Source organism: Micromys minutus, assembly GCF_963924665.1.
Source record: "Micromys minutus genome assembly, chromosome: 21".
NCBI lineage: Eukaryota > Metazoa > Chordata > Mammalia > Rodentia > Muridae > Micromys > Micromys minutus.
The window spans coordinates 13159340-13186207 of record NC_137956.1 but is presented as its reverse complement, the minus strand read 5'-3'; the positions used below and the strand labels follow the sequence as shown (position 1 = coordinate 13186207).

Below are 26868 nucleotides of genomic sequence, written 5' to 3'. Positions count from 1 at the left end.
TGAAGGTAAACTTCAGCTGCTAAGTCAAAATATAGACCTAAGGATTCTAGTGGCCTTAAGAATTTGAGAGATCAGCTAGGCCTTTAATCCCAGCACTCAGGAGGCAGAGGCAAGATGATTTCTAGAGTTTAAGGACAGCTGCTCTACACAGAGAGAAGTCCTGTCTGGAAAACCTAGAAAGAAAGAAAAAAATCCAAGATCACAAAGAAGCATACCCGAGCAAGTCGAAACTGCAGACAAACACTTTTTAAAAGTAGGCATTTCTGGTCAGACAGTCTAGATTTCAAACACAATTTTAAAATGTAGACGCTAATTATTTTTGTAAATTTACATACCTATAAAATTTGTAATATAGAAAAGCAAAAAGAAAAAAAAACCCAGCCTGCAGTCAATTGATGATTAGCATCTTATGCTTTATAGTTGGTCTCTACACTTTGCATTCTTTGTATGTACTGCTTCGGCGTCTTTGAGTTACTAATTATTGTTTTCTTATTGAGTCCTATCTCTCTGTGGATTTCCCTCTGGTTTCCTACTCTCAGGTAGCTCAGGCTGGCCTTTGTATTATTCTGCCTCTACCGTTCGAGTGCTGGGATTACACAGTTTTAACGAGTATTTCCTTGGCAGGTAAAAACTAATACCTCATTTTAAACAAGTGGAATTATGTTCTGGTTTTTTGATTGCCAAATTAAAAAAAAAATCACTACCATGTTTTAACAGTAATCCTCCAAAATCAATGTTCAGGAGACAAAAATACGTGAAAATCGACCAGGATCGAGGGATTAGGGCTAAAGTAGGTAACATTATTGAATTGTTTAAATAGATCAAATGGCTTTCGTGTCACCATTTAAATTCGTAAGGGCACATTGGGTGGCGAGTTAAAATCCAATAGGGATCTGCATCCTTTTAAACATGTGGACTCTAGAACCCTACAATCCCCTTCAGAAGAGGCGTAGGCTTAGTAAGAGGAGTCATCCCAGCGCAGAAATTACAGGTAGCGCGCCCGAGTCACTGAGCCCGACCTGACAGCTCAAGAGGTCTCCATGATAAAAACGACAGGAAGTGTGCGCAAACAGTAGCGTCCTCCCGCGGAGCTAAGACGCTGCGGTCTCAGCGCGCAGACGTCCTGACGTCGCTCAGGGCCGCGCATGCGCCCACGTAGCCGCGCGCCCGGCCTAAGCCCCTCACTTTGTCGTCACAGGGCAGATGATCAGGGTGCGTCCGCCTTTTTCCTCCCCCTTCCATCCTCCTCCCCCTCCCCTCCCCTCGTCCCTCAATCTTCTCCCTATTTCCTCTCTCTCCCTCCCTGGGGCGGCTCCTGAAGACTCCCGCTTCCGGTCAGCGGCCGTCCGCAGAAGCGTGTCCCGCCTCTTCCGCCTCCCCGGTGGCGGCGCGGGTGGCGGAGGCAGTAGCGGCAGCGACGACCGCGCGTCTCCTGTCAGGGTCGGCAGGCAGGTCCCCTGGGCGGCCCAGCTGGACGTGGCCGAGCCGGAGCCCGGGGACCAATGGCGATGAACTATAGCGCGAAGGATGAGGTGGACGGCGGGCCCACGGGCCCTCCCGGGGGCGCCGCCAAGACCCGGAGGCCGGATAACACGGCCTTCAAACAGCAACGGCTGCCCGCCTGGCAGCCCATCCTCACGGCCGGCACGGTGCTGCCCACCTTCTTCATCATCGGCCTCATCTTCATCCCCATCGGCATCGGCATCTTCGTCACCTCCAACAACATCCGTGAGATCGAGGTGAGGGAGGGGCGTGGCGGTGATCCCCGGCTCACGGAAGGTGACAGGCGGGCCCCGCCCTCCGGTGCCTCCTGGGTTTCTTCTGCGGCTTTTCTGAGTTTGCAGTTTTGTGGGCTAGCTTCCTTTAGCTCTCGATTGACCTGGCCGGAAACGGAATGAATAAAGCTAGAATGTCGGGTGGACGATATTTATTTTGGGGACAGCTTGCGTGGGTTTCAGAGAGGTACCGTGTATGGTTTGTTTTATTTTTGTTTTTTTGTTTTTTGTTTTTTTGGAGCAAGGAGGAAAAAGATTTAGGTGTTTAACTCTGAAGCAACTCACGGGGGTAGATTATTGTTATTTGGCTGGGGATTATTCCAGGACACCGAGGTTAACAAATTGGTTAGGTGAAGGACCCGGAGTCATAAAGGTATTGATTCTTCTGTGAAGAAATTAAGTCGTACAGGCACACACAGTAACTTTCATTTTGAGCTAATTAGATACTTTTAGTTGTTGGCCACGATATAGTTAAAAGCATGAAACTCCGGTTCTAGTTTGCTTTTAGGTTGTACTCATTTCTAGTTGTGTTCCACAGTGGCCCCAGTTCCAAAAACATGAGTATCAATGACTCCACACGAAATACGTTGGAATAGCTTTAAACTATTTCACTGGCACTGGGTTTTGTTTGTTTGTTTGTTTGGGGTGTTTTTTGTTTTGGGTTTTTTTGTTTGTTTGTTTTTTAGAATATTCTACTTAGACATGGTGGAAACACTCTGCTGGGGGAAACATTTTGATTTGTGCTGGTGCAGAAAACACTGCATCTTTATCCATCCGCATCAGTAAAGACTGGTTGATAGCAGAATGTGAGTATGGTGTGTTATTAGACATCCACAAGTCCTCCTCCGTATTGTAGGGGAGTTTTGATCTGTTTGAACTGGCAAGAGTGATGTTGAGTAGCCCCGATTTCTTCTGTTGTTGTAAACATTTTTTGTGTACATTATTTAAAAATAAATGTTGCATATATGTGACTTAATTGACTCTCCCCAGTCATTTTAGCTAGGGAGTTTTGGTGCCTTTTCCAGTTTGGTAAAGTAAAGTGGTTACTTTTTTTTTTTTTTTTTTTTTAACTGCACAGTGCTTCAGTGTCAATGACAGAATAGTATCTAGAGTATATTTTTAAATCTTTTCTTAAGGATTATTTTCAGTGTGTTGACTAGAGGAAGTTTACAGCATATGTTTTTGGTATATATTTTTATTTTCCTGTTTTTAGCCTTGTTTTAGATAGTACTCAAATGTAGTCCAAAATGTTCCAAATGTAAATGAAGCTCTGGGCCAGCCAGGTTGGGCATGGGAAAAGTTTGGATTTTAGAATATTTTGGATTGCAGACTTTCAGATTAGGTGTGTTCAACTGGATAAAATTGCACAAATGTTACAGAATGTTTGAAAAGAAAGTTCTCAGATGTAAAACACTACTGTTCCCTGCCATACTCAAACCTTGAGCTTTGCAGCTTTTAATTAACTCAGATTTGGGGGTAATTGACCTACTTTCTCTGAAGGTTAGTTTCTTCATCTCTACAATAAATAGAATGATGAATTTCTTCTAAGATTTCACAATTAGAAGCTAAACAGATGTGAGTTCTGACCCATCAGCAGGAGACGAGAGCTAAAGATCAGCTAGAGGTATGACTGGACTGTGAGTGCGATTGTCCTGACTCCAAAGTGTAAGCTCTCACACTGTATTAGGATCCTTACTGAAATGATAGTAAATATAATAGAATTTGTCCTAAGCATTAGAAAGTTCAATCATCTTACTTAAACTTAAGATATTAAGGTGAAAGCAATGATAATTTAGATTGTGTATAAATACTTACTAAATTGTTAAAAAAAAAAACCCTAGTACTGTTTACTACAGATGAAAATAATTTTCTTTAAAACTTTTGGGTTCTGAAGTAATGTACACTTAGTCATTAGTGAAATGGAAATTTCTTGTGCTTAGTGTGGCCCTGATTTAAAGAGTATATTGTAGTTTGCTCAGAGGGACATTGGAGTTAAGAGTTGGTGTAGAGCGAAAGTTCCAACTCTCTAGTTGGTGATGGGACCTGAGTTTTTGTGTGCTGCTCTCAATATACTAAAAGATTTAGAATAGATGATCCTTAAAATGCTGCTCACTTCTGAAATTATGTGACTTCTAACTTAATTTTGACTTAAAACAATGCTATGTTAAAAATGCCGTAATTGAAATCAGAAGAAATGAAAATTAGGAGTTACTGGAAATTTTGTATTAACACCAACACATGCAGATAGAATGATAAAAGTTTGAGTGTTGGATAGATAGCAAAATTATTTCAAATTAGACCTTGAGTTATTAGAAAAACTTAGAGAGCTTTTTCAAAAGGGACATAGAAGTTTGTATTTTTAGTCTCTATTCTCTGTGTGCTAGAGATTGAACTCAGGGCCACAGGAAGTGCTGTACCACTAAGCTACCTCCCTCTCCTCTACCTTTTGTCAGCTACTAGCTTAGAGGAAAAGCCTCTGACGGTTATTAAAATTAGATAGGAGAGCTCAGCAGTTATGAACACTGGCTTCTTTTGCAAGAGTACCCAGGTTTGAGTTCCAGTACCCACATAGTGGCTCACAGCTGTCTTTAACTACAATTCTAGGTCATCCCATGTCCTCTTACAGCCTCAGCAATCATCAGATACCCATTTGGTCCACCCACACAACATGGGAAGCACAGGTGGCTGGATCTCTAAGCCTGTTCTACATAGAGAGTTCATAGAGAGTTCTAGGATTGACAAGAAAGACTAAAAAGATGATACTGTATTATACAAATAAATAAATAAATAAATATAAAAATAATGTAAAATTAAATAAAATAAAGCTAAATGGGAAATGAGCAGTTCTTACCCAAACTGATTCCTGCCATCTTTTTTTTTACATGATCTAGGTTTCTTTGTAAAAACTTAGTAGTCCAATTGCAGTGTAGTTCAGGTTACTAGGGCAAAAGTAACTTATAAATCAAAATGTTTGGCTTGAAGTGTTTGCTTAGAATTTGGAAACTTTAAAGTAAAGCTAATGAACCTTTCCCATTTCCCAGAAGACCTTTTATACTTTAGTGCTCATAGTAAAGTAGGTTTTTTAAAAAAATACCACTGATAATTTTATTAACCATTAAAATATCTTACTTATGAATATATTTATTAAACATTTGCTTAATGTCTTTATTATTTGCATCAAAGGCTGAATTTTTTTTTTAATTTGACAACAATTAAAAGAGTTGAGCATGTTCCCACCACAAGGCAATGAATGTTCCTCTGAGGCTCTTGGCTAGGCCAAGACATGCAGCCAGCTTGGAAATACCACCTTTGTAACTTCTGTAAAAGCATCAACAGTTGGAAGTGATATAATTTCGAGTTAATGCTTAGAGAGCTGGTTCAGGTGTCCTGTTCCAATAGCCCCAGATACTTTGGGGAAACTTGAAGTAGCAAGATTGTTTGAATGTAGTAATTCACTGCTGGCTTGGATAGCCAAAAACAGTAAAAGAAAACTTAATTAATAGTTAGAGTCAAATTTGGGTGTGCTATTAAAAACATTTATTCAGCAATACCTAGAACCTAGACATTAAAGTTAATATTGCTAAAAATGTTGTAGTGTTAGTGGACTGATCACCACTTTGCTCAACTCCCAGCTTTCCTTGTTTTGTAAATTCTATTTAATTTTCTATGTTCAGTTATTTTGTCCAGATTATTTCCTGTTTCTGATAAAAAGTTGCTGTCTATGTTTTTCCTCCTTTCTAGTTTGAATCCTTAGATTGTAAGGTTCTTGAAGGAGACTAAATCTTTGATCTGCATTAAGTAATAATCTTTGTTTTTACTTAAACTTAGGCGTAGAATCAAGAACGGATAAGGTTTTTTTTTTTTTTTAACCTCTCAAATATATTATGGTAATTAAACATGGAATCTTTGAAAAGAACCTTGCATGATAAGCCTTTTATTTTATTTTATTCATTCATTTATTTATTTTTTGGGGGGGGTAGGGCTAGGAACTGAGACTGGTTTTCCAGATGAGCATTTGTAGTTTGGTTAAAGAAAACACTAACTTGAATACCAATTATTTGGGGGTATTTCCCTTAAAGAATTTAGTTCATAAGTGAAGCTATGTTGCTATCAAGAAATTGTATATAACTGTTGTGATTATATCTTAAATTTTATTACCCAAGAAAGGTGCAAACCTTCTTTTTTTAAAAGGACTAAAAGTTTTCCTTGGCATCTGCAGCCTAAAATATTTATAGTCTAGTCTTTTATAGAAGACAAAACTACCCCTTCCCCCTGATTTAAAGTTTTAAAGAAATGTACTGGCACATTTAGCATGTGCTACCAAAATAGTTTTGTTGAATACTCATTCTAAGGACCTCAGAAAATTCTTAAAGCACTTAAAATGTTCCCTTTACAGTAATATGATTAGTACTTAAAGTGACCTCTATTAGTCAGCATCTTGTTATGTGACCTCTTTGGGTATTACATTGATTTCCTTTCAGATAAATCTACATTCAAAAAATGGAAGTTTCCAGCTCTCCTTGTATACGGTGCAGAAATGCATGTCCTTCAAATTCTTCCTTATCACTACGTTAAATTCAGTCTTCTTCTGAGGAATAGGCTGTGGTTTTAGAATTACTAAGAACAAATGTTCCCTTGACTTAGGGGAACATTCATAGTTGTCTGGGAACAAAGATGGTAACTTTTCAACTAATCTATTATTTACACCTGTCTGTACCTCATCTGGTGTTTTGTCATTAGGATTTAAGTAGTTAGAAAGGTTCATTTTTACTGTGTTCTGAACTGTGCCTGAACTACTTTAACATTAAAAATTTTGAAAATTAATTTTCAAGGTAGGGGATTTGTGTCTTCACTTCTTGGTGGCCTCCTTTGATGTTTAGAACTGTTATTCCTTAGTAAACTTTGTCTTTTGGAAACTAGTGTTACTTCCCCGTGGCAGATTTTATTAGGTCAAACTCCCCTTGAGTTTCAACTGACAAAGGATGTAATGGTTATTTGATAGTGAGAGCTTATAGATTGAGTTCTGTTTATCAAGGATTTTTTGATCAGTGTTGGGCATTTCCCATGTACAAAGTACCTCTTTGGGTATAGGGAATTAATTGAAAAAGTTTGTTGACAGGACTTCTTTTTCTTAATTTTTTTCAAAGGGGGCATTCCTTTCACAGAAGGTAGGAGGGTGACTTAAAGTGGTTGGAGATGCAGCAGTCACTCAGTGACAGAGTACTTTCCTAGCTATGTCAGGCTCTGGGTTCAATCTTCAGCTCTGGAAGACAAAAACACATAAGCTGGCCATAGTGTTTTATGGCCTATCACTTAGGTAGGTCCCAGAAGGATCCAGGAGTTCAATACTAACCCTAGCTACATAGACACACACACACACACACACACACACACACACACACACACACACACACACACCCAGAGCAAAACAAAACAAATTAGGGGAGAAGCAAAGAAAAGAAATATCAGAGGAAAATTAAACATTGATATGTGAATGACACATGCAGAATGTGCCTCAGTAGTTCAAAGATAAACTTTGGCTGATGTGGTAGAGCGTGTGTCCTAGTTCTGTTTCCTGTTGTAACAAACACCTTGACAAAGGGAAATTAGTGGAGAGGGGTTTATTTTAGGGGTTTATTTCACTTCCAGGTTTCAGTCCATATTGCAGGGAGGTCAAGGTGGCAGGAACTTGAAATAGTTATATGTTCACAGTCGAGAACACAGAGAAATGAATGCATCTATGATTGTATTCATCTGCTTTTTCCTTTTAATATAATCCAAGACCTAATCTTTCTGCATCAGTGAGCCTGTTCAAGACAGTTCTTCACAGACATACCTACAGAGCAACCCAGTCTAGACAACTACTCACTGAGATTCCATTCTCAAGTGGTTCTAGACTATAAGATGATGATTTAAACTATCAACTATCCTACTTGTCAGCCTGGTGTGTAAAATATCAGCTTTAAGCCATAACATGATAGTCCTTGTCCACCAAGGCTGATTGTTGTTTACCTTGTAATTTAAAATGCAGTTCTACTGTAAATCCTCACTGGCTTTAAGCTTAACTTTGTGAAGTTCTATAAAATAAAAATTAGTTACATACTTCTAGCATTTAATGATATAAAGCAAACATGATTATTCCAAAAAGGAAGGACTGGGGGCATAAAACAGTTATACCAAAGCAAAACAAAAATCTGGCAGGGAAAAATCAAATACTGCAGCTGTATGTCCAGCATTTGGGTGTGGCTTGTAAAGTAATTGGGTTCCAAAGCCTTTGAATAGCCCCACTTGTGTAGATACCCTAAGGTTCTGGCATCTTCAGTATCTTGGAGTCTCCACTGAAACTGTCTCCAGTTTTAGGCTATTATATACCATAGCTTCTCTGAGGGAACACGTCTCTCTCAGTTTCTCCCTATGACATCATCTTTTGTTCTCTTGTGCCTTCAAAAACTATTATCACATGGAGGGCGTTTTTTATGTTGCTGATTTTGCTACCAGCTTCAGATATACCCCAGGTCACCTTGGGTCACAGTTGTATTAGTATTTTGTGTTGATCCCGGGGAACCACTTTGCTTATGTCTCCTCAGTGCTGCATAGGAGGGTTGTCTACGGCGGTACTGATCTCTGTATATATCACATCTTCCTATATATACTGTCTACATATATGCATCTTCAGTACCAGTCTGAATGGTATTCTGTATTGAAATTTCCTCTTCCAAACAAATCAGTTTACTATCTTTAAATTTTAGGTTTTTGGAACACAGACAGGAAAAAAAATTCTTGCCCAAAAATATCACATCAATGGCCCCAGTGCCTGATAGAGTCCTTGTTCCTCTGAAACCTTGTGAGCTGGGCCTCCATTGTCCTCATTTGTCTCAGCATTCTTACCTTCTAAGCTCTGCTTCTAGCACTTGGCAGCGGGTATGATTGGCATGGTATATATTCATCAGGGTTTGCTTTAACCATGAGTATTCAAGATTTCCATTGCCTATTAAATTCCTTAGGAACATAACAAGCGGTTCTGTTTTACAGAGCCCTCTATCTGAAGCTTACTGCCTGGACATTCTTAGTGACTAATTCTCAAGCTCAAGTTCAGATTGGAGGCCAGACTTCTGGTTACCTTTTCTGGGCTTCGGCAGTGTTGATTGAAGGATTAACAAAGGGTTAAAGAAAGGCCTTTTAAGAAAAGTTTTTGGAAGCTTCTCTACTGCACCAACTCTACTTGGTGGCATGGTCATACCAGCTCCAAGTCAGGCTGAAAATTTTAGTTTTATTCTATTAACAATAAAAGTATCACAAAAATTGGTGAGAGAGCTGGTCAAGAATCAGTCTCTGGGTTACAAGGTTGTAGAAATATTTATTGACTAGTTGATATTTCATCTCTTCTTTTTAAAACAGTTTTTAGAGGATGGGCCTTGTCAGGCATCAGTGGGAGAAGAGGCCCTTGGTCCTGTGAAGACTGATGCCTTAGTGTAGGGGAATTCCAGGATGGGGAGGCAGGAGGGAGTAGGTTGGTGGGTGGGGCATCACCGTTATAGAAGCAGGGGGAGGGGATATGGGATAGAGGGGTTCCGGAGGAGAAACCAGGAAAGGGGATAACATTTGAAATGTAAATAAAGAAAATATTCAATAAAAGAAAAGAAAAGAAAAACAGGTTAAACAAACAGGCTGAGTACACAGTAGGATAGCTGTCACAAGTGACTTAAACTAAACCTTAGGTGATGATAATGTCAATGTTCAGGCATTGTTGAAATAGACCACTTTGGGGGAGAAATGTTGATTGTGGAGTAATTACCTGGCCAAAACCCAAAACAGAACAGAACAAAACAAAAAAACTCAAGGAAGAAAAGATTTATTCATGTTGGAAACAGCTTCAGACAGTCAGTTCATAGCTTGCTTTCTGTCTGTGTCTGAAACGAGACAGCATCATGGTAGCAGAACCATGTAGCAGAAGGTACTCACATGGTGAGCAGGAAGTAGTGAGAGGAGATGGGCAGGGATAGTAAGCTACCAAGAACTTTATTCCTCAGAAACGTGTTCCTCTCCAGGTCCACTTCTCAATTTTCAGAATATCACAAAATAACATCACCAGCTAGGAGCAAGATCCAAACACTTGGGCATTTTTGAAGGGACACTTACTATCCAAACTCTAACAACAGGGTAGTCTGTGTCCACAGACAGCTCCACTAAAAGTACTCTCTAAAAATAAGGTGTGTTTAATTTTTTTCTTATTTATAATGCAAAAAACAAATTTGGGGTGCCAGAGCAGGTCTTCTGACTCTAGCTGGTACTGTACAATTCAGTTCTAACCGAGTTAGCTTCAGATGCCACAGGTTCAAAGCATACTCTCTAGTAATTGGCTTTACTTTAGATACAAAGTAGTTCCCTAAGCTAAGCGTACTTCTTACTTCAAAGTCAGGGGGCTCCCCAGATCCCTTATTTCCCCTGCCTCTCACAAGATAGATCCTCATTTTAAATGCCATATACTGTGAGAAGAGAAAGGTTCTTGGAAGAAACACAAAGGATGTCTGTGCCTTAACAACCAGAAGGCTCCCCTGAACAACACTATGTAGAATGAAGTGCAGGATTGCACATTTAGGCATGTTTGATTGAACATTGGCTACATAATAGTTAACTATAAATTTTTAGCCATTTCTCATAGATGTTTTGCTAGGCCAAAGCCCCTAACCAAAGGATTGGTCTTCCCGGGACTAGTGTTTATTTTGAATAGCTTGTTTTCATGTAAACTCTGGTTTGAACCAAGGGGCACACCTGAGTCACAAAGATACCCCAGTCACTTGGGATATTTCTGTCCTGAAATACCCAGGACCCAGACTCAGTTTCAGGTTTTTTTTTTTTTTTTTTTTTTTTTTTTTTTTTTTTTTTTTTTTGGGGGGGGGGGGGAAGCTTTTTGTGGTTTCTGATGGTTCTGAGGATCATCAAATCCAGGGCCTTCTGCATGCAAGGGAAACACTCCACCATGAGTTACTTTCTGAACCCATAGGTTTCCTTCCTTGCGCCAATCTTTCTTGTCCCCCTTTTTTTCTGAATTTGGAAATGTTCTGTGGAAAGCAGAGGTGACCATGAAAAATGACTATTTAAAATTGTCATATTTAAGAAGAAATGTTGTATAGATCTCCACGAATCTGGTGTTTTAGTAGTATGGATCTTGCAAACATTTACATCTTAATACATCATACAGTGTTGAATCTTGTATTTATAATTTTATCCATAAGACTTTCTTTCTTTGAGCGAAAAAGGACTATCAACTGCAGTGTATGAAGAGGAACTCTTCACTATTTAATACCTCATACTGTTAAAGTACTAGACAGGAGTTTTTGTCCCCATTGCTTTGTTGGACTTACTTTTCTTTTTAATAGATTATGTAAGTAAGGAACTTCTTGCTTAACCTTTTTCTCTTGCAGATTGACTACACTGGAACAGAACCTTCCAGCCCCTGCAATAAATGTTTGTCTCCGAATGTGACATCTTGTGTTTGTATCATTAACTTCACACTGGAAGAGTCATTTGAGGTCTGTGTTTCAAAGTAATCTGTTAGAAAAAGCATGTTTAAAAAATAATAGTAGCTGGGTTTTTTTAAAAATTATTTATATTGACAAATCAGCTTAGTTTATTGGAATCTATAGACAACTGAAGATTGTTCTATATATTTAGTTGTTACATTGTTAAATTAATTAAATCTGGTAATTAAATATATTTATTTGAATTCTTTGCCTTTTAGTATTTTGTAGACAAAATTTAAGGTGCATCGTTAATAATGATCCATTTTTTAAATGGCAGGAATTAATTTTTTTGTCAAGTTTATAATTTTCTTGTGCTTGTATTTTAAAATTATTTCTTGGTAATTTGACTTCTCTTTAGATTGTATAAATCCTTGGCCTTTTAAGATTATATTTATTTTTTAAAATAACTTTTAATTATAAATCTTTCTTAAGACATTGATCATCCCATTAGTTAACTGAATTATTTTGTGAGATGTAAAACAATACCCCCAAATCAAACACTTATTTGATAAACACAACTTTATTGATATTTTATAGTTTGGTATTTGGACCTTGCCCCATGTGCATGTGTGTATGTGTGTAGGATGTGCATTCCTGCCTATGTGACATTAATACTGGTCTCTATTTTTGGTAAATGAGCATATGGGAAAGAACATAAAATTTCAGAGTTGTCCTGGATAGTGGCCATTTTGTTCTGCCCTATACTTGAAAATTGAATTTAAAAACTTTATTCAGGAGCCAGGTAGGGGTGGGGCATGCCTTTAGTCCCAGGAGGCAGAGGCAGTCAGATCCCGATGAGTTCAAGGCCAGCCTGGTCTACAGAGAGTCTTCTAGGATAGCCAGGGCTACATAGAGAAACCCTGTCTCAGAAAACAGTACAAAACAAAAACCCAAAGACAACATTCTTCAGGAAGCAAAACTGTCACAGTACACACCCAGGTTTGAGTGTCATTCAGGTTTTCTGTATAGAGTGATAACTAGTAGTTTCTGGTGGATGGACGCCATCTACTGGTTACAGATGATCTTACACTAAGGTAAAAGTGCCTTTGGGACTAAGATATGAAAACTGATTTGGGACAAGACTGAAAGTACAGTGGTGGGTATACTATAAAGATGCAGTGAGTTTTGGTTCTGTGCAGAATTGAATAAATGAGAGGGTTTGGACAAGTTAGAAGTTCCACTATCTCCTCCCTATTCAAAACATTTACTTTAACTTGGGAGACAGGTAGGTAGAGCTCTCTCTGAGTTTGAAGCCAACCTGCTTTACAGTATTCCAGGACAGCTAGGGCTGTTACACAGAGAAACCCTGTTTTCAAACTAACAAAACCCTGCACTTTAGAATTCCTGTTTAAACTGACCATTTGTCTTTGTAGGATTGTTTCTTCACAGATTTTGAATTGGACTAAAACCATTTAAGGGAACCTAAAAGTTAATTTTATATCAGAATTGATATAGAGAATCTCTTTTTCAGTTTACAAATTATATTTACTATTATTGTTCTTAATTTAGATGCTACTTTTTCCTAAACATATTTATCATGTTTTTTACCACACAATTTGATAAAATTCTCCCAAAGATTTTCACTTTAATACCTTTTATATAGCATGGAAAAGGTTGTTGTTTGCTGTTTAACAATCATTATTTTCATTCATTTATTTACTTTTGATGTATGATGTCAGGTACTGTGTTGACCTTAGGCTTGCTGTGAAACTCAGGTTGGCTTGGAATTAATGATCCTCCATCTGCCTCCTAAGTGCTGGGATTACACAAGCTTCTGCTACCAAACCCTTAAGTGTTCAATCTTTACATGTCTATGGAAAAACAAATCAAATAAATCACTTCTGTGTTTAGAGAATTCTTTTAATTGAAGATCGGAATATAAAAATAGATTCTGTTCAATCGTAAAACAGAAAATAACATTTTAAAACCCCGTAACAGTTTAAGTCAGCTGATTTCTTAGCACCTTGTAGTTAATTCAGTTTATGTATGTTACCCCTTTTTCCCCAGATATTTTGAAGTTACCTCCATTAGAGTACCAATCTTGATTATTATTATAAAATATTGTAACAGTGTATTCTTGCAACCCAATTAGTAATTCACTAGTTGCTAACAGTCTGCAGTCTCCTGGGGAACTGTTGGAGGGCAGAAGGGAAGTTGTGTGTGGCAGCAGGGAGTGTCAGGAGCAAAGTCAAGTCTGTGTGGAGAATGTCATCATGGAATATCTACAATACTAACATGAATTTTAACAAATTGGAAAAAGTAGTGTATATATAGCATCTTGTGGAATTGTGTATTCTCGTTCTTACTTACAATTGAACAGTAAATCAAAAGTTTAATCATTTTTCTGAAAGGTAGATGATAATTGGATGAAAACCAAATGAATTAGTAAAGCTTTATATACAAAGTAGCTCAGAGCACACTAACTTTTTTCTTTAGTTTAATAAAAACAATAATTTGTGTGTGTTTTGTACGTGTGGTGTGTGTGTGTGTGTGTGTAGTATAAGGTGTGCATGTCTTCCTTTGTCACCTTATTTCATGAGACCAGTCTTTCCCTGAACTTGGAGTTTGTCATTTAAGCTGGACTGACTAGCCAGCTCCTGGGATCTGCCTGTCTCCTCCCTAGCCACCCTCCGTCTCTGAGTTATAGATGAGTGTTGCCATGCCTGACTTTTAGGATGTGCTGGGATCCACACAGAGGTCTGCATGCTCATCTCTCTACCCAGGAGCCATCTCTCCAGACTGCATATAATGCTTGATGGATAGTTTAGAAGTTTAAAAATAGTTTATTTACAGTTGCGGTTTATTTTTTGATTGTTTGCTTCCTTATGTCTGTTGACATTGGGGATTGAATTCAGGGCTTCACACATGCACATGACAGGCAAAGACAATTCCTGAGCTGTACTCCCACTGCTTGTTACATACTTGGTAAATAGCTTTGTTAGGCCAGTTAATAGAGTGTACCTTTGACTTCTTAGTCAATACCGGATTTGTAGGTGGTAATATTTTCCCTTCTTTTAAAACTTACCTAAGATAAGAACTAGAGGGTAGTTGTTCTACTATGAGTTAATTTATATTTAATTGTACAACTTTAGTTTCTGCTTCACCTTAGTACCTGTTCATCACACATTGTAAACCAGTAAAGTATGAATAACATAAATGCTAACTTTTGCGATAAAATGTTTCTCCTTTCTGTTTTCTCTAGGGCAACGTGTTTATGTATTATGGACTGTCTAATTTCTATCAAAATCATCGTCGTTATGTGAAATCTCGTGACGATAGCCAGTTAAATGGAGACCCTAGTGCTTTGCTTGTAAGTAGAATGATGAAATACAGATAGATATGTGGTGTCTGAAGTAAGAACCTGTAAATACTCATTTAGAAATGCTGAAGGACTTAATGATCTTAGAGGACATTAAAGAATTGCTTGTCATTTCTAGTTTTAACAAGTTTTTAAATCCTTTTTTTTGAATGTTCACAAAATAACTTCTCAATTCCACTACTGCCTGTTTGTTTCCTGGGAGTTTGGCTTCACCTCTTTGTAATGGGATTTTGATAAGTCTAGTATTCTGGATGTGTGAGTGTGTTCTTTTGGGTTCTATTCATTATTCTTATGCAGGATAAAGTGTCCTATTTTTTAAACTTTGCACTGTGGGAAGACTAAGCAGCAAAAATTTAAAGCTTCCATAATTCCCAAATCTACTGTGAATGTTTGTGGAAATAGAAATGTAGGCTATTTGTAACAAGCTTTTTTTCTGATGCTTGGCTCTCTATTCAGGAATCCATGGATGGCATTTTAATTTCCTGACTGTTCAGCCTTCCATAGTTGTGTTTAGTACATAAGTATCTCATGTCATTTTGTTAATAAGGCAAACATTTGAAGACAGGAGTAGTTTCTCATTTATTAGAACTTGGGAATCTCTTACAATACAGTGTAGAGAGCCAGAAATGCTGATGCGTACCTATAATCACATAACTTGGGAGGTGAAGGCCAGGGCAGGTAGAAAAGAATTTTAGCATAGAATCATTTACAAAGAGCTTGATATTTCTGATGTGACAGCTAGAGTTAGGAATAGTTGTTTCTTTTCTGCCTGCATTTTATGTGGGACCTACTGTGTGTGTGTGTGTGTGTGTGTGTGTCTTGACTGTCCTGACAATAGCTCTGTAGACCATGCTGGCTTCGATCTCAGAGATCCAGCTGCCTCTGCCTCCTGAGTGATGGGATTAAAGACGTGCAAGACCACTGCCTGGCTACTGGTAACAACTCTTACTTTAGGAATCACCTTACATGATCTTCTAAGGACAAACTTAGATTTTCCCCACCCCCTGGCCCGCCTCCATACCTTCCATCAACCTCTGTTTATTTGATTCTGGCACCATGTGTGGTTTATAGTACATATTAAATACTGTTTGCTTGGTGTCTTCTGTTACCGCTGGCTCTTACAGTGTTTATGCCTCCTCTTCCACATAGGTGCCTGATCCCTGAGGGGAGGGCTTGATTGAGACATCCCATTTAAGAGTGTTCCAAGTTCTCACACTCTCAGCACAGTGTCTCTATATCAGCTCCCATCTGCTGCAGGGGAAACCTCTCTGATGGTAGCTGATGTGATTCCCAGACTGATCTGTCCAGCCCTTTTGCTGAAATCAGTTTTCTTCAAAATACTCAGAATACTGAAGAGATATTATAAGACCCCTATCATGACCCCCCCTTTTCTGTGCACACAGTGTTTCTCTCAGTATAAACATAGTGCAAATACAAGCCAAAGTCAGTCAGTAGTAGAACAGCCCAAGAGGTTAACTAGAGTTTGCTTGTGTGTAGTATGTATGTGTATTTTGTGTGTGTGTGTGTGAAAATTAACTTTCAAAATTGAGATTACCTTGGTTTGTTAAATGTTTAAAAAAATTAATCTCTGTGGCTTGCCTGAATGCTCCAGAAGTGCTAAGGCATATACTCTTCAACTCTTCCCTGTCCTTGAGCTCCTTGTAAGTAATGAGTCAAGACTGAGCCTGAAGGGCAAGTACATGCCCTGCTTTGCCAACATCCTGCACCGTTTACAGATTGTTACAGACTGCTGTAGATTATTCCTTTCTTTCTTTTTTTAGATACGAAGATTTAACTCCAAATTACAACATTTGGAATGTTGGATGTGTTCATTTTATAAGTGAGATCATTTATAAAGGGCTTTGTCCAAGAAGATAGAATGTCAGTGTCTTTATTCCTAGGTTACTGTGCCCTTTAGATAGTGTATTTTTAGTATTTAAGTGTGTTATTAGTTTAGAACTTATTTTCCTTACAGACTCATATACTTTATGAGTGGGGAAAAATACAAGGCTAGGATTTTTAATTAGTAATTAGGGCTAGTTCATCATTTTTCCAGAGATCTAGATGATAATTTCTCTCTCTTTCTCCTTCTGAAAACTAGAATCCAAGTAAGGAATGTGAACCTTACCGAAGAAATGAAGACAAACCGATTGCTCCATGTGGAGCTATTGCCAACAGCATGTTTAATGGTATGCTAGACATAAACACCATGCAGACATGATTAGGAACCTATGTGATAGACTAGTAATGTGAATGGAATTATGAAATTCACCTTGAAGATAACTATTCAGATAATGAATAGGATCTTAATGCCCTGTGGTTTCCCAAGCACTCTTTCATGAGAATGGATTTGTATCTCTGAGAAGAAAATAGAATCTTCTGATTTCTTACAAGAAAGTAAAAGCCATGGAGCCACTTTCACTGATTTATACCATAAAAGGGGAATTACAGTTGATCACTTAGGTATGCATGTCTGATAGATACACAGTTTGAACCATAAATACAGATGATTTCAAATTTTCTAGTACTTATTTATATTAAAAGCTGTTAAAGGAAGCAAGTAAAAATTAACTTGAATAATTTATTTAGTCCAGTGCACCAAAACCAATGCCACTTAAACATATTAGCATTACTGAAATATTTGTGTTTTTCACCAATTCCCTAATTTCTGTCTATTACACATTCATAAGGACTTGTTCATTGTACCCTGTGTTTCAAGAACTGAGTACCAAGTACAGAAAAATGGATCGGCAGGAGCTGTTAGGAATTCAGCAGTAACCAAAGAAGGATAAGAAGGCTGTCCTTCCAGTTAAATTTGGATTAGTATTAATTTTCACGGCCTTCTCCCATGTCAGCTAGTCATTCAGGAAAGTGACCTGGATGTGTAGTAAATGAGGACAAGTCCATGTATTCATCTAGAATCCTAAACTTGCAAATGTTGATTCACGTCTGGGTAAATGGTGCCTGTTAACCCTGTGTCTTCTCTGTCAACTATTTTCGGAACAAATCCCAGATTCTCATTTCTCAGAGTAAATCAGATGCTATGGATTTTAGTGAATGTTAGTAACATCTTCCATTTCTTGTGTTTAGATACGTTGCAGTTGTTTCTGGTTGCCAATGAATCTGATCCCAAGCCAATTACTTTGAAGAAAAAAGGCATTGCTTGGTGGACAGATAAAAATGTGAAATTCAGAAATCCACCTGGAAAAGACAGCCTCCAAGAAAAGTTTAGAGGTAAACTTTGTCTAAAAGCTAGTAGGTTTAGTAAGGTAACCTAAATTTTGTCTTGGTCTTTTTTCCAACATTATGTAAAGGTTAAAATGTACTAAAATTATAATGAAAATGTGTTCTTTTAATTTGTTATTTGAATTTCTCTGCAGAATTTGTTTTAACAAACCCCTATTTATAATCCACATATAGTTTTGTTTCTCTACTACCTTAGTTTTATAATTTAGTATTTTTTAAAATTTATTTCATATTTATTTACTTGTTTATTTTGTATGTATGTACACAGGTGTGTGTGTGTGTGTGTGTGTGTGTGTGTGTGTATTACACACATTCCCATAGTTCACCAGTGGAAGTCAGAGAATGTCTTGTGGGAATCTGTTCTTTCCTTTTCCCATGTGGGTCCTGGGGCTGGAACTCAGTTCCTTAGACTTGGTGGCAAAGGCCATTATCTGCTGAGCCATCTCATTGGCTCATATATTGCTTAATGCTTTATTTTTACATGAAGTCATCTGCCTTTTCCTCAGTATCTTTTTTATATTCTCTTGAGATATTTGCTGTCTTTTTTACATTTTGTTATGATAGAATTGGTTTCTCTTTAGATTTTTTTAAAGATATCCTTAGGATATGGATATATTTATACCTTTGAATATAAGAAAATATTCAGATTGTGGTTTTTTTCTTTTAGTGCTGTAACTTTTTACTGAATCTGTTTCTAAAATTGAATATTTTGATTTTCCATCTCTCTCCCTCCCTAACTTACCAAGATACAACAAAGCCAGTAAATTGGGATAAACCAGTATATGAACTAGACCCTGAGGATGAAACTAATAATGGATTCATAAATGAAGACTTTATTGTTTGGATGCGTACTGCAGCATTGCCTACTTTTCGTAAGTTATATCGTCTTATAGAACGGAAAGATGATTTACATCCAACATTACCAGCTGGACAGTATTATTTGAACATCACATACAGTATCCTTTTATTTTTTGATTATGTGTATACATAGAGTTTGAAAAGAGTTTTATGAAATATGTAACATGTTACTTTGTGTTCTAGATTCATTTACTTATTTTGTGGTACTGGTAATTGAATGTAGGATCTCACACTTCTAATTCTGCATAGATATCAAGTCTTATTTCTGCTTTTTAGATTTAAAGATCTTTTTATTATTATTATTATGTATGGTATATGCACATGGGCCAAGACACTTACATATAGTGGTAAGAGAACACTATAGAGAACTTGATTTCTTCTGTCACTTTTTTATATGAGTCTCAGGGATTGAACTCAGGTCTTCAGGCTTGCACAGCAAGTGCCTTTTCCCACCCAGACATCTCTGGCCTAGAAGCAGTTTTTTATAAGAAGGAAATATGGGCAGTTCTTTGTATCCCTTAACAAAATTCAGTATTTTAAAGTATTTTGCCCATCAATATATATATATACAGTGAACATAAAGGTATTATTAGCATTTTAAATATGTGTTGGATCTTTGCACTTGTTATTATCTAAATAAACAGTAAGTGCATTCTTTGTTGGAGACCTGATCTCATTTTGTAGCCGTGGATGGCCTGGAATTTTCTATATCTGTGAGAATAGAATGGCCTCAAACTCACAGATTTGCCTTCCTCTGCCTCAGGCGTGTTTGGATTAAAGTGTGCTCAACCACACCCAGCCTGGGTGTTTTTTGTTTCTGTTTGTTTTTTTTTTTTTCTTCTGTGTTTTGGTTGTTGTTTTGTTTGTTTTTTTTTTCTAGTTTGAGTTGCATAGCAAATAGTTAATAGGCCCATTTTAAAAATAAAGATTATCTTTGGTTCTTGGGCTCTTGTTTATACAACTGAAAATGGCCTAATAGTGCCTGACTGAAAGCAACAATGGCTTAGAAACTATACCCGTTTAGGAGCGGTTTTGGATGCACACTCTCACTTTATGTGCTGCTGGAAAGACCCACTATTTTTAGAGGAGAGCCAAAATATAAGGCAGCACTCTTAGTTAGCATCTAAAAGGATCCAGTACCTCATACTGGTGCATGCCAGTGTGTAGCCTAATACAGAGCATGGGAGAGGAAAGTCTATAGTACTGGGATTCTATAGATAGCAGGAAGTCTGTAGTAGGGACCCAAGGACTGAGAGCACTTTGAGGAAGAATGTAGGGAATCTAAGACTGACAGTTCAACAATACAGGAACCTGGGGGCCTGCAAAACATCAGGAGCTAGCTGTAAAGGTGGCAAGATATGGAGGGAATTAAGAGAAGAGTAGAACGGAGTTAAAGCAGAAACCCCGAATGTTTAGAGGAAGAAGAGCAAGGAGGAGCACAGTTGATTTGATACTGTGTCTGGTCCTTGGGGAGTTAAATTAAGTAGCACTGATTCTTGCCTCAGGTTAAGATTGAGTTCAGTAAGAGTAGAGCTTGCCATACCTCCAGCCTGTGGCCCTTTTGAGGGTTTCAGTTCAGATTTTAGTTTTAATTTTGTCTTCTCTATTCTTTTCAGCATCTTAGAATGGATCGTGTAAATAGTTCATGTAGCACTGCTTTCTCCTCTCTTGTATCTCCTTACTAGTCAGTTTTGAATTCTGTACTAAGCTGTCAATTCTTTGAGCATATGTTTTGTTATTGCTCTAAACAGACCAGCTAAAACTTGGGCATCATGCTTTGTGACCCTCCTCTACAGGGTACTCCCTGTCCTGTAGCTGCGTGTTTAAACATGCTCTTTGAACTTAATACTGTTGATTGTTTTCTGCTTTCTTGTCTGTAACACTGTGTGTGGCCATCATTGCTCATCTGATGCATTTTTCCATATTACATTACCTTGAAGCCTATGGTCCTCCTTTGGTAATAAGACTAAAACTACCCAAGATACTATGTAGAACTGAATTTTACTGTTTTGTTAAGACATTTTGCTTTTAATAGCAACATTATTTCGTTCAGTAGGTCAGGTTTGGGAATATGTATGGGGGTAGAGTGCCTTGTCCTGGGTTCAGTGTCTAGTGCTATATAGAGAAAAAAAGTCTAAATTAGTTTTAAAATATAATTTTATTTGCAGTGCATAGTGGCACATCCCAGCACTTGGGAGGCAGAGGCAGCCAATCTTTGTGACTTAAAGACCAGCCTTGTTTACATAGCTGGTTCTAGGATATGCAGAGCTATGTAGTAAGACTTTGTTTTGAAAGCAATAACAAAATATAGTTTGCTCTATCATTATCTATCTACCTGCCTGTCTGTCTGTCCATCCATCTGTCCATTTGCCCATCTATCCATCCATCTATCCATCATCTATCTATTTAGATTCATAATATATAAGCAAGGTACCCATGTATCAGAATTATATAAACATAAGTAATTAAATTAAATGTTAACGTTGAAACTTGTGTTTTAAACATCAAGTAAACACAGACAGAAAGTCTTCCTATACCCTCGTCAGATTACCCTGTACATTCTTTTGATGGACGAAAACGGATGATCTTGAGCACTATTTCATGGATGGGAGGAAAGAATCCATTTTTGGGAATTGCTTACATCACTATTGGATCCATCTCCTTCCTTCTGGGAATTGTACTGCTAGTAATTAATCACAAATATAGAAACAGTAGTAATACTGCTGACATCACCATTTAATTTTATATTCTGAAACCAAATCTACTGCATGTGCATCAAGGCCAGTCCTGTTCTACCTAGCTTTTGAATGCTGATGTCTGGTTAGTATGTCATTTTGAAGTTGGCTCATAACTTTAAAAAAAAAAAAACAGCCTTTGTTCTTTGCTGCTTACATGGATGACTTATGAAAATATATGATGGGTATAAAATTTAGCCATATTGATTATATCAATATTGTAACTGCTAAAATGACATTCTAATGTGTGCTTTTTATTGGGACAGGCCATGTGATGCATAGAGCCTCTTTCATGTGAAATGAGTCTACTGCTTAAACTGTTTATGCTGTGTTGATAACATATTGACATGATGCTGTATATGTGTGCCTACTGTGTGATGAAAGGGATTATGAGATGTATGAGTGTAATGACTTGCTAACCTTTGAAAAATTGGTTACAGTTCAGATTGAAGAAAGACTAAATATAAATAAAACACTTCATCATTTTCATGTGTCGTGTGTAAAGGCTTAAAGTCTTCACTTGTTGAGGTGGTTCATATGTTCAGTTTCTCTATTAAAATTCTCTGATAATGACTTTGATTTCAGACTTTAGGTTGTCCAGCATAGAAATTAATATCTAAAGAAGTCAGGTGGGTCTTGGGTAGAATTTTAAATTCTTTCTCATTAGGCTAAAATGTTGCATTCTGGAGTCCAAAGCTACTTGAGATGTTAATGTGTGATCGAATTTCCTGAAATCTTACACTTAATAAGGGAAGAAAGAATATAGCTGAGATGGGACAGCTGCTTGGCAAATCTTCTCCTATGCCTCAACTGTAAACCACATACAAATGTCCAAAGGAGCCTATTTTCATTATTGTGGTGTGTAGTGTTAAGATGATTGCTTCTGCCTTGGAAATACCTCAAGCTGTTCTTAGCAGGTAAGTGATTTGACTTAGTATTAATACTATATTCCAGAAAAATTTGAAATCCTAATTTCTTTCATATTTCATTAAATTTTTGCATACAGGTCAAACAAATGTGGATATGTATACACATTCTCTTTAATGAAGGTAATATTTTGGTTAGTTTTCCTAAGATATACCTTAAAAGATGTTCTATACATTTCCTACTTAAATTCTATGGGATTTGGAGTATGTAATGATAAAAAAGATTCTAATATATTGATTGAAGTTACTTTATTTTCTAACTAGAATTATTTTAATAGTCCTTTATTGAATAAGTGCTGTAATTTGTTTGCTATGAGACTTATTCCTGAAGTAAATGTAAATTATTTTTCCACATGCATGAAAATGTATGTATTAATCAGTTGTTTCAGTTGCTATGAAATTACTTGTTTTTGAACTAAAGTAACTCATATTTATGTAGTAGAATGCTTGTGTTTTCAGACTTTGTAATGATTTCCTTTGGTTGTATTTTAAATCAAATGGTCTGGGTAATATATCAGTTTAGATTAATATGTGCATAAAAGAACAACAAAGTTGAATGATTCATAGTAGAAATGTGCCACACTTAAGTAAGCTTTGTATGACATGAAATTCTGTTAAAAGCTTGTAATTCATGGTGACTCTAACTTATAAAAAACTACTTGCACGGGTTATTTGATTAATGGATATATGAAAACTTCTCAGGATGGAAGCTCTTTTTTCTCTAAAACGATTCTTTTGTCAGTCATTCAGAATGCTGTTATTCTGAAAAGTGTCCCTGTTGCATATGATGGTCAGTTTGTGTGGGGGATGTTTGTAGGTGTAGGATACTGCTGCCAGTCTTTCCTGAGTAAGTGCTGGTGAGAGGACTACTCACTAGCCTGCAGCTGCCTCTGCCTGGGGACCAAGTGGTCTGCTGAAGAGAACAGAAGAGCTACATTGTCCCAGCTTGGAGAAGATAGAATCTTTACAAGTACAGTTGAAGCTTGATCAGTCTTACAAGTGCACTGGTGGTTCCTGCTCTCCCCTGGTTCCTGTCATGTGAAACCAACTCCTGTTATATATGTGAAGAATCTGGGACATTCATATTTAAGAAAATTTGATGTCATTAAGGTGACTATGTAGAGGGCTTAGAAAAATGTATTAATTTGCAAGTATTTTGGCACAAGAAATTTTCCAACTGAAAAAATTATTCAGTAAGCAAAAGCTAAGATGTTTCTTTGAAATCATAAGGCAGTTTAAAATAAACTGGAGAAAATAACTGTGTTCTAATAGAAAAATAATCCTATTAAGAGTCAACTGAATGTTATTTATTGGATAGTGACAAAATTTATTTGTAACCTTAATAATATTAAAAGTTATCATTCTGTTAGGATGTTTTGTATGAATAAAAGTGAACAGAATAATTTATACTGTTTATGTGTCTTACTAAAATAACAATGCCCATTTGTTCGTTCTAATGCTTGGTTTCATTTTTAACCCTGTCTTAGTGAGTCCACGTTTTAACTTATCCATGTGTACATTTGAAAAATATCATTAATTGTTCAAATGATTATGTTTATATTCATTAATCACTGACATAATCACAGGACTTTAGTGTTACTGAGGGCTCTTCCCAGGAAGCAGTGAGACTGTTAGTTCCGGGCAGACTGACTAAGGTTGGGGTTCTATCCTGGGGATTGGGCAGTGACAGCAATGAAGCCCAGCAGGCAGTAAACGGACCCTACAGAAGGGAGCAGCTGAGAGCGGCTCCGCCCTGTCCCTGTCTTGTGTGGACACCGCCTGAGGGTAGTGCAGGCTCTACGTTACACAGCTCTGTACTTTGTAAACACTGGAGTTAAAGTGGGAAGGGGTAAAAATGCTGCAGTCACAAAGTTTTGATGTGTAAAATGCCTGTTGTTGATGGAATGAGCTAGAAAAATATTTTAAAGTCCAATTTAGCCCACACACCCATCAGTTAGTAGATGTGAAAAGTAGATTTTTCCTAATGTAATTTTCAATTTTAAAATAAATGTATTGTCTAAAACCAAATGAGATGATGGTGATCTTATTTGCATATATTACATTTATTAAGGTATGTGCAGTTTTCAAAGTCAAATAGTTACTCACAAGCCATTATGATGAAAAAGAATAATCCTTTACACAAGTTTTCTTTCATCCCCAGAGATTCACACGAAATAAATATTTTTTAGTTACAAATAAATGACATAATCATTTCGACCTTCATATTTCATTAACACGACTACACATACAATTTTAGGTTAAAAGCGACTTCCTCTTTTCTACTGCTTTTGATGCATTTGAGATGCTTGCCTCGATTTGCAAGACCTCCCCTCTCAGAATTCAGTTTAATCTTACAACCTTCATCCTGTTTAATTAATAATATACATTCAGAAAAATTAATTTCTAAGACTTCTTTCACTTCTGTTTCTAGAATATTCACAGATGGAGCCTACTTTTGGGTGAATATGTTTTGATGTGTATTGTTATGATGTACGTGTTAATGCTACGTGTGTATGTGCCTGTGTATGCATGCTCATAGACACTACTTTCTGTTCTTGTTATCCCTAGTTTCCTCTGGCTTTTCTAGTCTTTACACCTTGACTTTCATGGTGGCTGCACAGTCTTGTTGGGGGTGATGTAGATTTCTAAGTTATGACTGTACCCTGGTTATTCCCTCATGGAATATTAAATTTATTTTTTAGCTTTGGAGTTTTAGAAAGTTTTGAATATCTTAAGAGACTTTTGGGCTTTTAAATGTTTGAATTTTTAAGACTGGGTCTTTAAAAATGTTGGAGTGTTTTATATTGCAATATTGATATTAATGTGCGACTGGGGGGCCGTGGGGAGAACAAGAAAAGAATGGTTATGGCCTAACAGTGATGTGTCTCTGTGTCACACTGACAAAGGGTCAGTTGTGTTGGCTAGTCTTATGTCAGCATAAAACTGACAGGAACTAAAGTGTTTTGGGAAGAGAGAACATTAATTGAAAAAAAAAAAAGTTCCTATTAGCTTGGCCTGTGTGTAGTGATTGGTGTGAGATTAACTCATGGTGCCACTCCCTCGTAGGTGTTTTTGGTAATATATAATGTGGAGAGCTCTTCATGTCGCCTCAAGGATATTGGCAAGAATTTGACCCTGGGCTAGGACTAGGAAGTTGGCTCAAGAGCTTGATCATTTTGATAAGTCCCTGAATACCATGAGATCTTTGTTTATATCTTGTTTGTTCCTTGACTACATTTTTATGCCTTAGAAATGGCCATACTCATTACATGTACCTAGAATGTTACAAAAGCAGACTGGAAAAAATTAAAGCAGCTTCAGCACTTGCTGGAGTCCTACTATAGTATTGTCTAATACGTCTTTTCTTGAATCCTCACTCCCTGCCTTGAGACCCTGCTGACTGAGCAGGCTTGATCAGTAGAAGAAAGAAAACTGAGCAGGCCTTGCCTTGAGGAACAAACCAGTAAGCAGTACTGCTTTGTGGTTTCTGTATCTGTTCCTTCCTCAAGTTTCTGCCTTTTTTTCCTTTGATGTTGAACTGTGATGTGGACGTGTGAACACACCTTTTTCCTTTCCATTATGCCTTTGGTTATGGTGTTTCAGCAAAGGAATTGAAACCCTAAGACACTACAGTACCCAGTGAATTGTTTCCATTCATGGCTGTCAAGTCAAACAAATTTTCTTTTATCTTGATACTTTATATAGGTAGGCATGTTCTTTTCCTTTACATCCTTAGCATCTGGCTTGTGAGTAACTCAGGATTTTCTTCCTACTTATTTTCCTTAGTTTCCTTTGTATGTATTAGTTATGTTCTGGACTCTTACCAAACTACTGGAATGGAACAAGCAAGTTGTTTGTTTAGAGACCGTGTCTTACTATGTAGCCCTGCATGGCCTTGAACTCAACTTGTAGTCTAGAGATCCCTCAGACCCACAGAACTCTACCTGCCTCTGCCTCTAAGATGTGGACCACCATACATGGTCTTCTAGTGAATTACTATTTTTCACTACCATTTTTATGTGTATTCACAGAGTACTCCCGAGATCCAAGTAATTCACTCCTTCAATTGAAAAACATGATTTATATCAAATTAATCTGTCAGTAACACAAACTAGCAATCATTCCATAAAAGCCTGGCTTTCCTCTTGTTACATGTTGGAGTGAAGTGGCTGCTGGTAGTTGTACTGGGACTCTGCTGGGCTACATAACTTTGCTCAACAGTTTCACTTACTCTATTACAAATTAATGTAAAAGCCCAGTCTTCTCAGCTGCTGCTTTTCCAAGGTACTTTGTGTCCACTTGAATAGATCCTCTCATTCATCTGTCCTGCTGCTGCTTAAGTTCAGCCTTCTTCCCTCCCTCCCTCCCTCCCTCCCTCCTCCATTCCTCCCTCCCTCCCTCCCTCCCTCCCCCATCCCTTTCTCCCTACTTCCTCCCTCCTTCCTTCCACCCACCCATCCTTCCTTGAATTATTATAAAACCTTC

General features: G+C 37.4%; 1 protein-coding gene across 2 annotated transcripts; it reads left to right on the top strand.

Annotated features, from left to right (window-relative positions):
• Positions 1 to 1352: 1352 nt before the first annotated feature.
• Positions 1353 to 24316, top strand: TMEM30A (transmembrane protein 30A). Of its 2 annotated transcripts, none has more exons than XM_080934084.1 (7): positions 1353 to 1739; positions 11201 to 11308; positions 14502 to 14609; positions 16720 to 16807; positions 17709 to 17852; positions 18611 to 18820; positions 22208 to 24316. In XM_080934084.1, exons 1-7 carry the CDS (start codon positions 1503 to 1505, stop codon positions 22225 to 22227), a joined length of 915 nt encoding a protein of 304 aa, XP_080790210.1. In that variant the 5' UTR covers positions 1353 to 1502; the 3' UTR covers positions 22228 to 24316. The 2 variants fall into 2 exon arrangements, with proteins under 2 accessions (XP_080790210.1, XP_080790209.1); XM_080934083.1 differs by lacking the exon at positions 22208 to 24316 and adding an exon at positions 21269 to 21946 and having other exon boundaries at positions 1360 to 1739.
• Positions 24317 to 26868: the final 2552 nt, after the last annotated feature.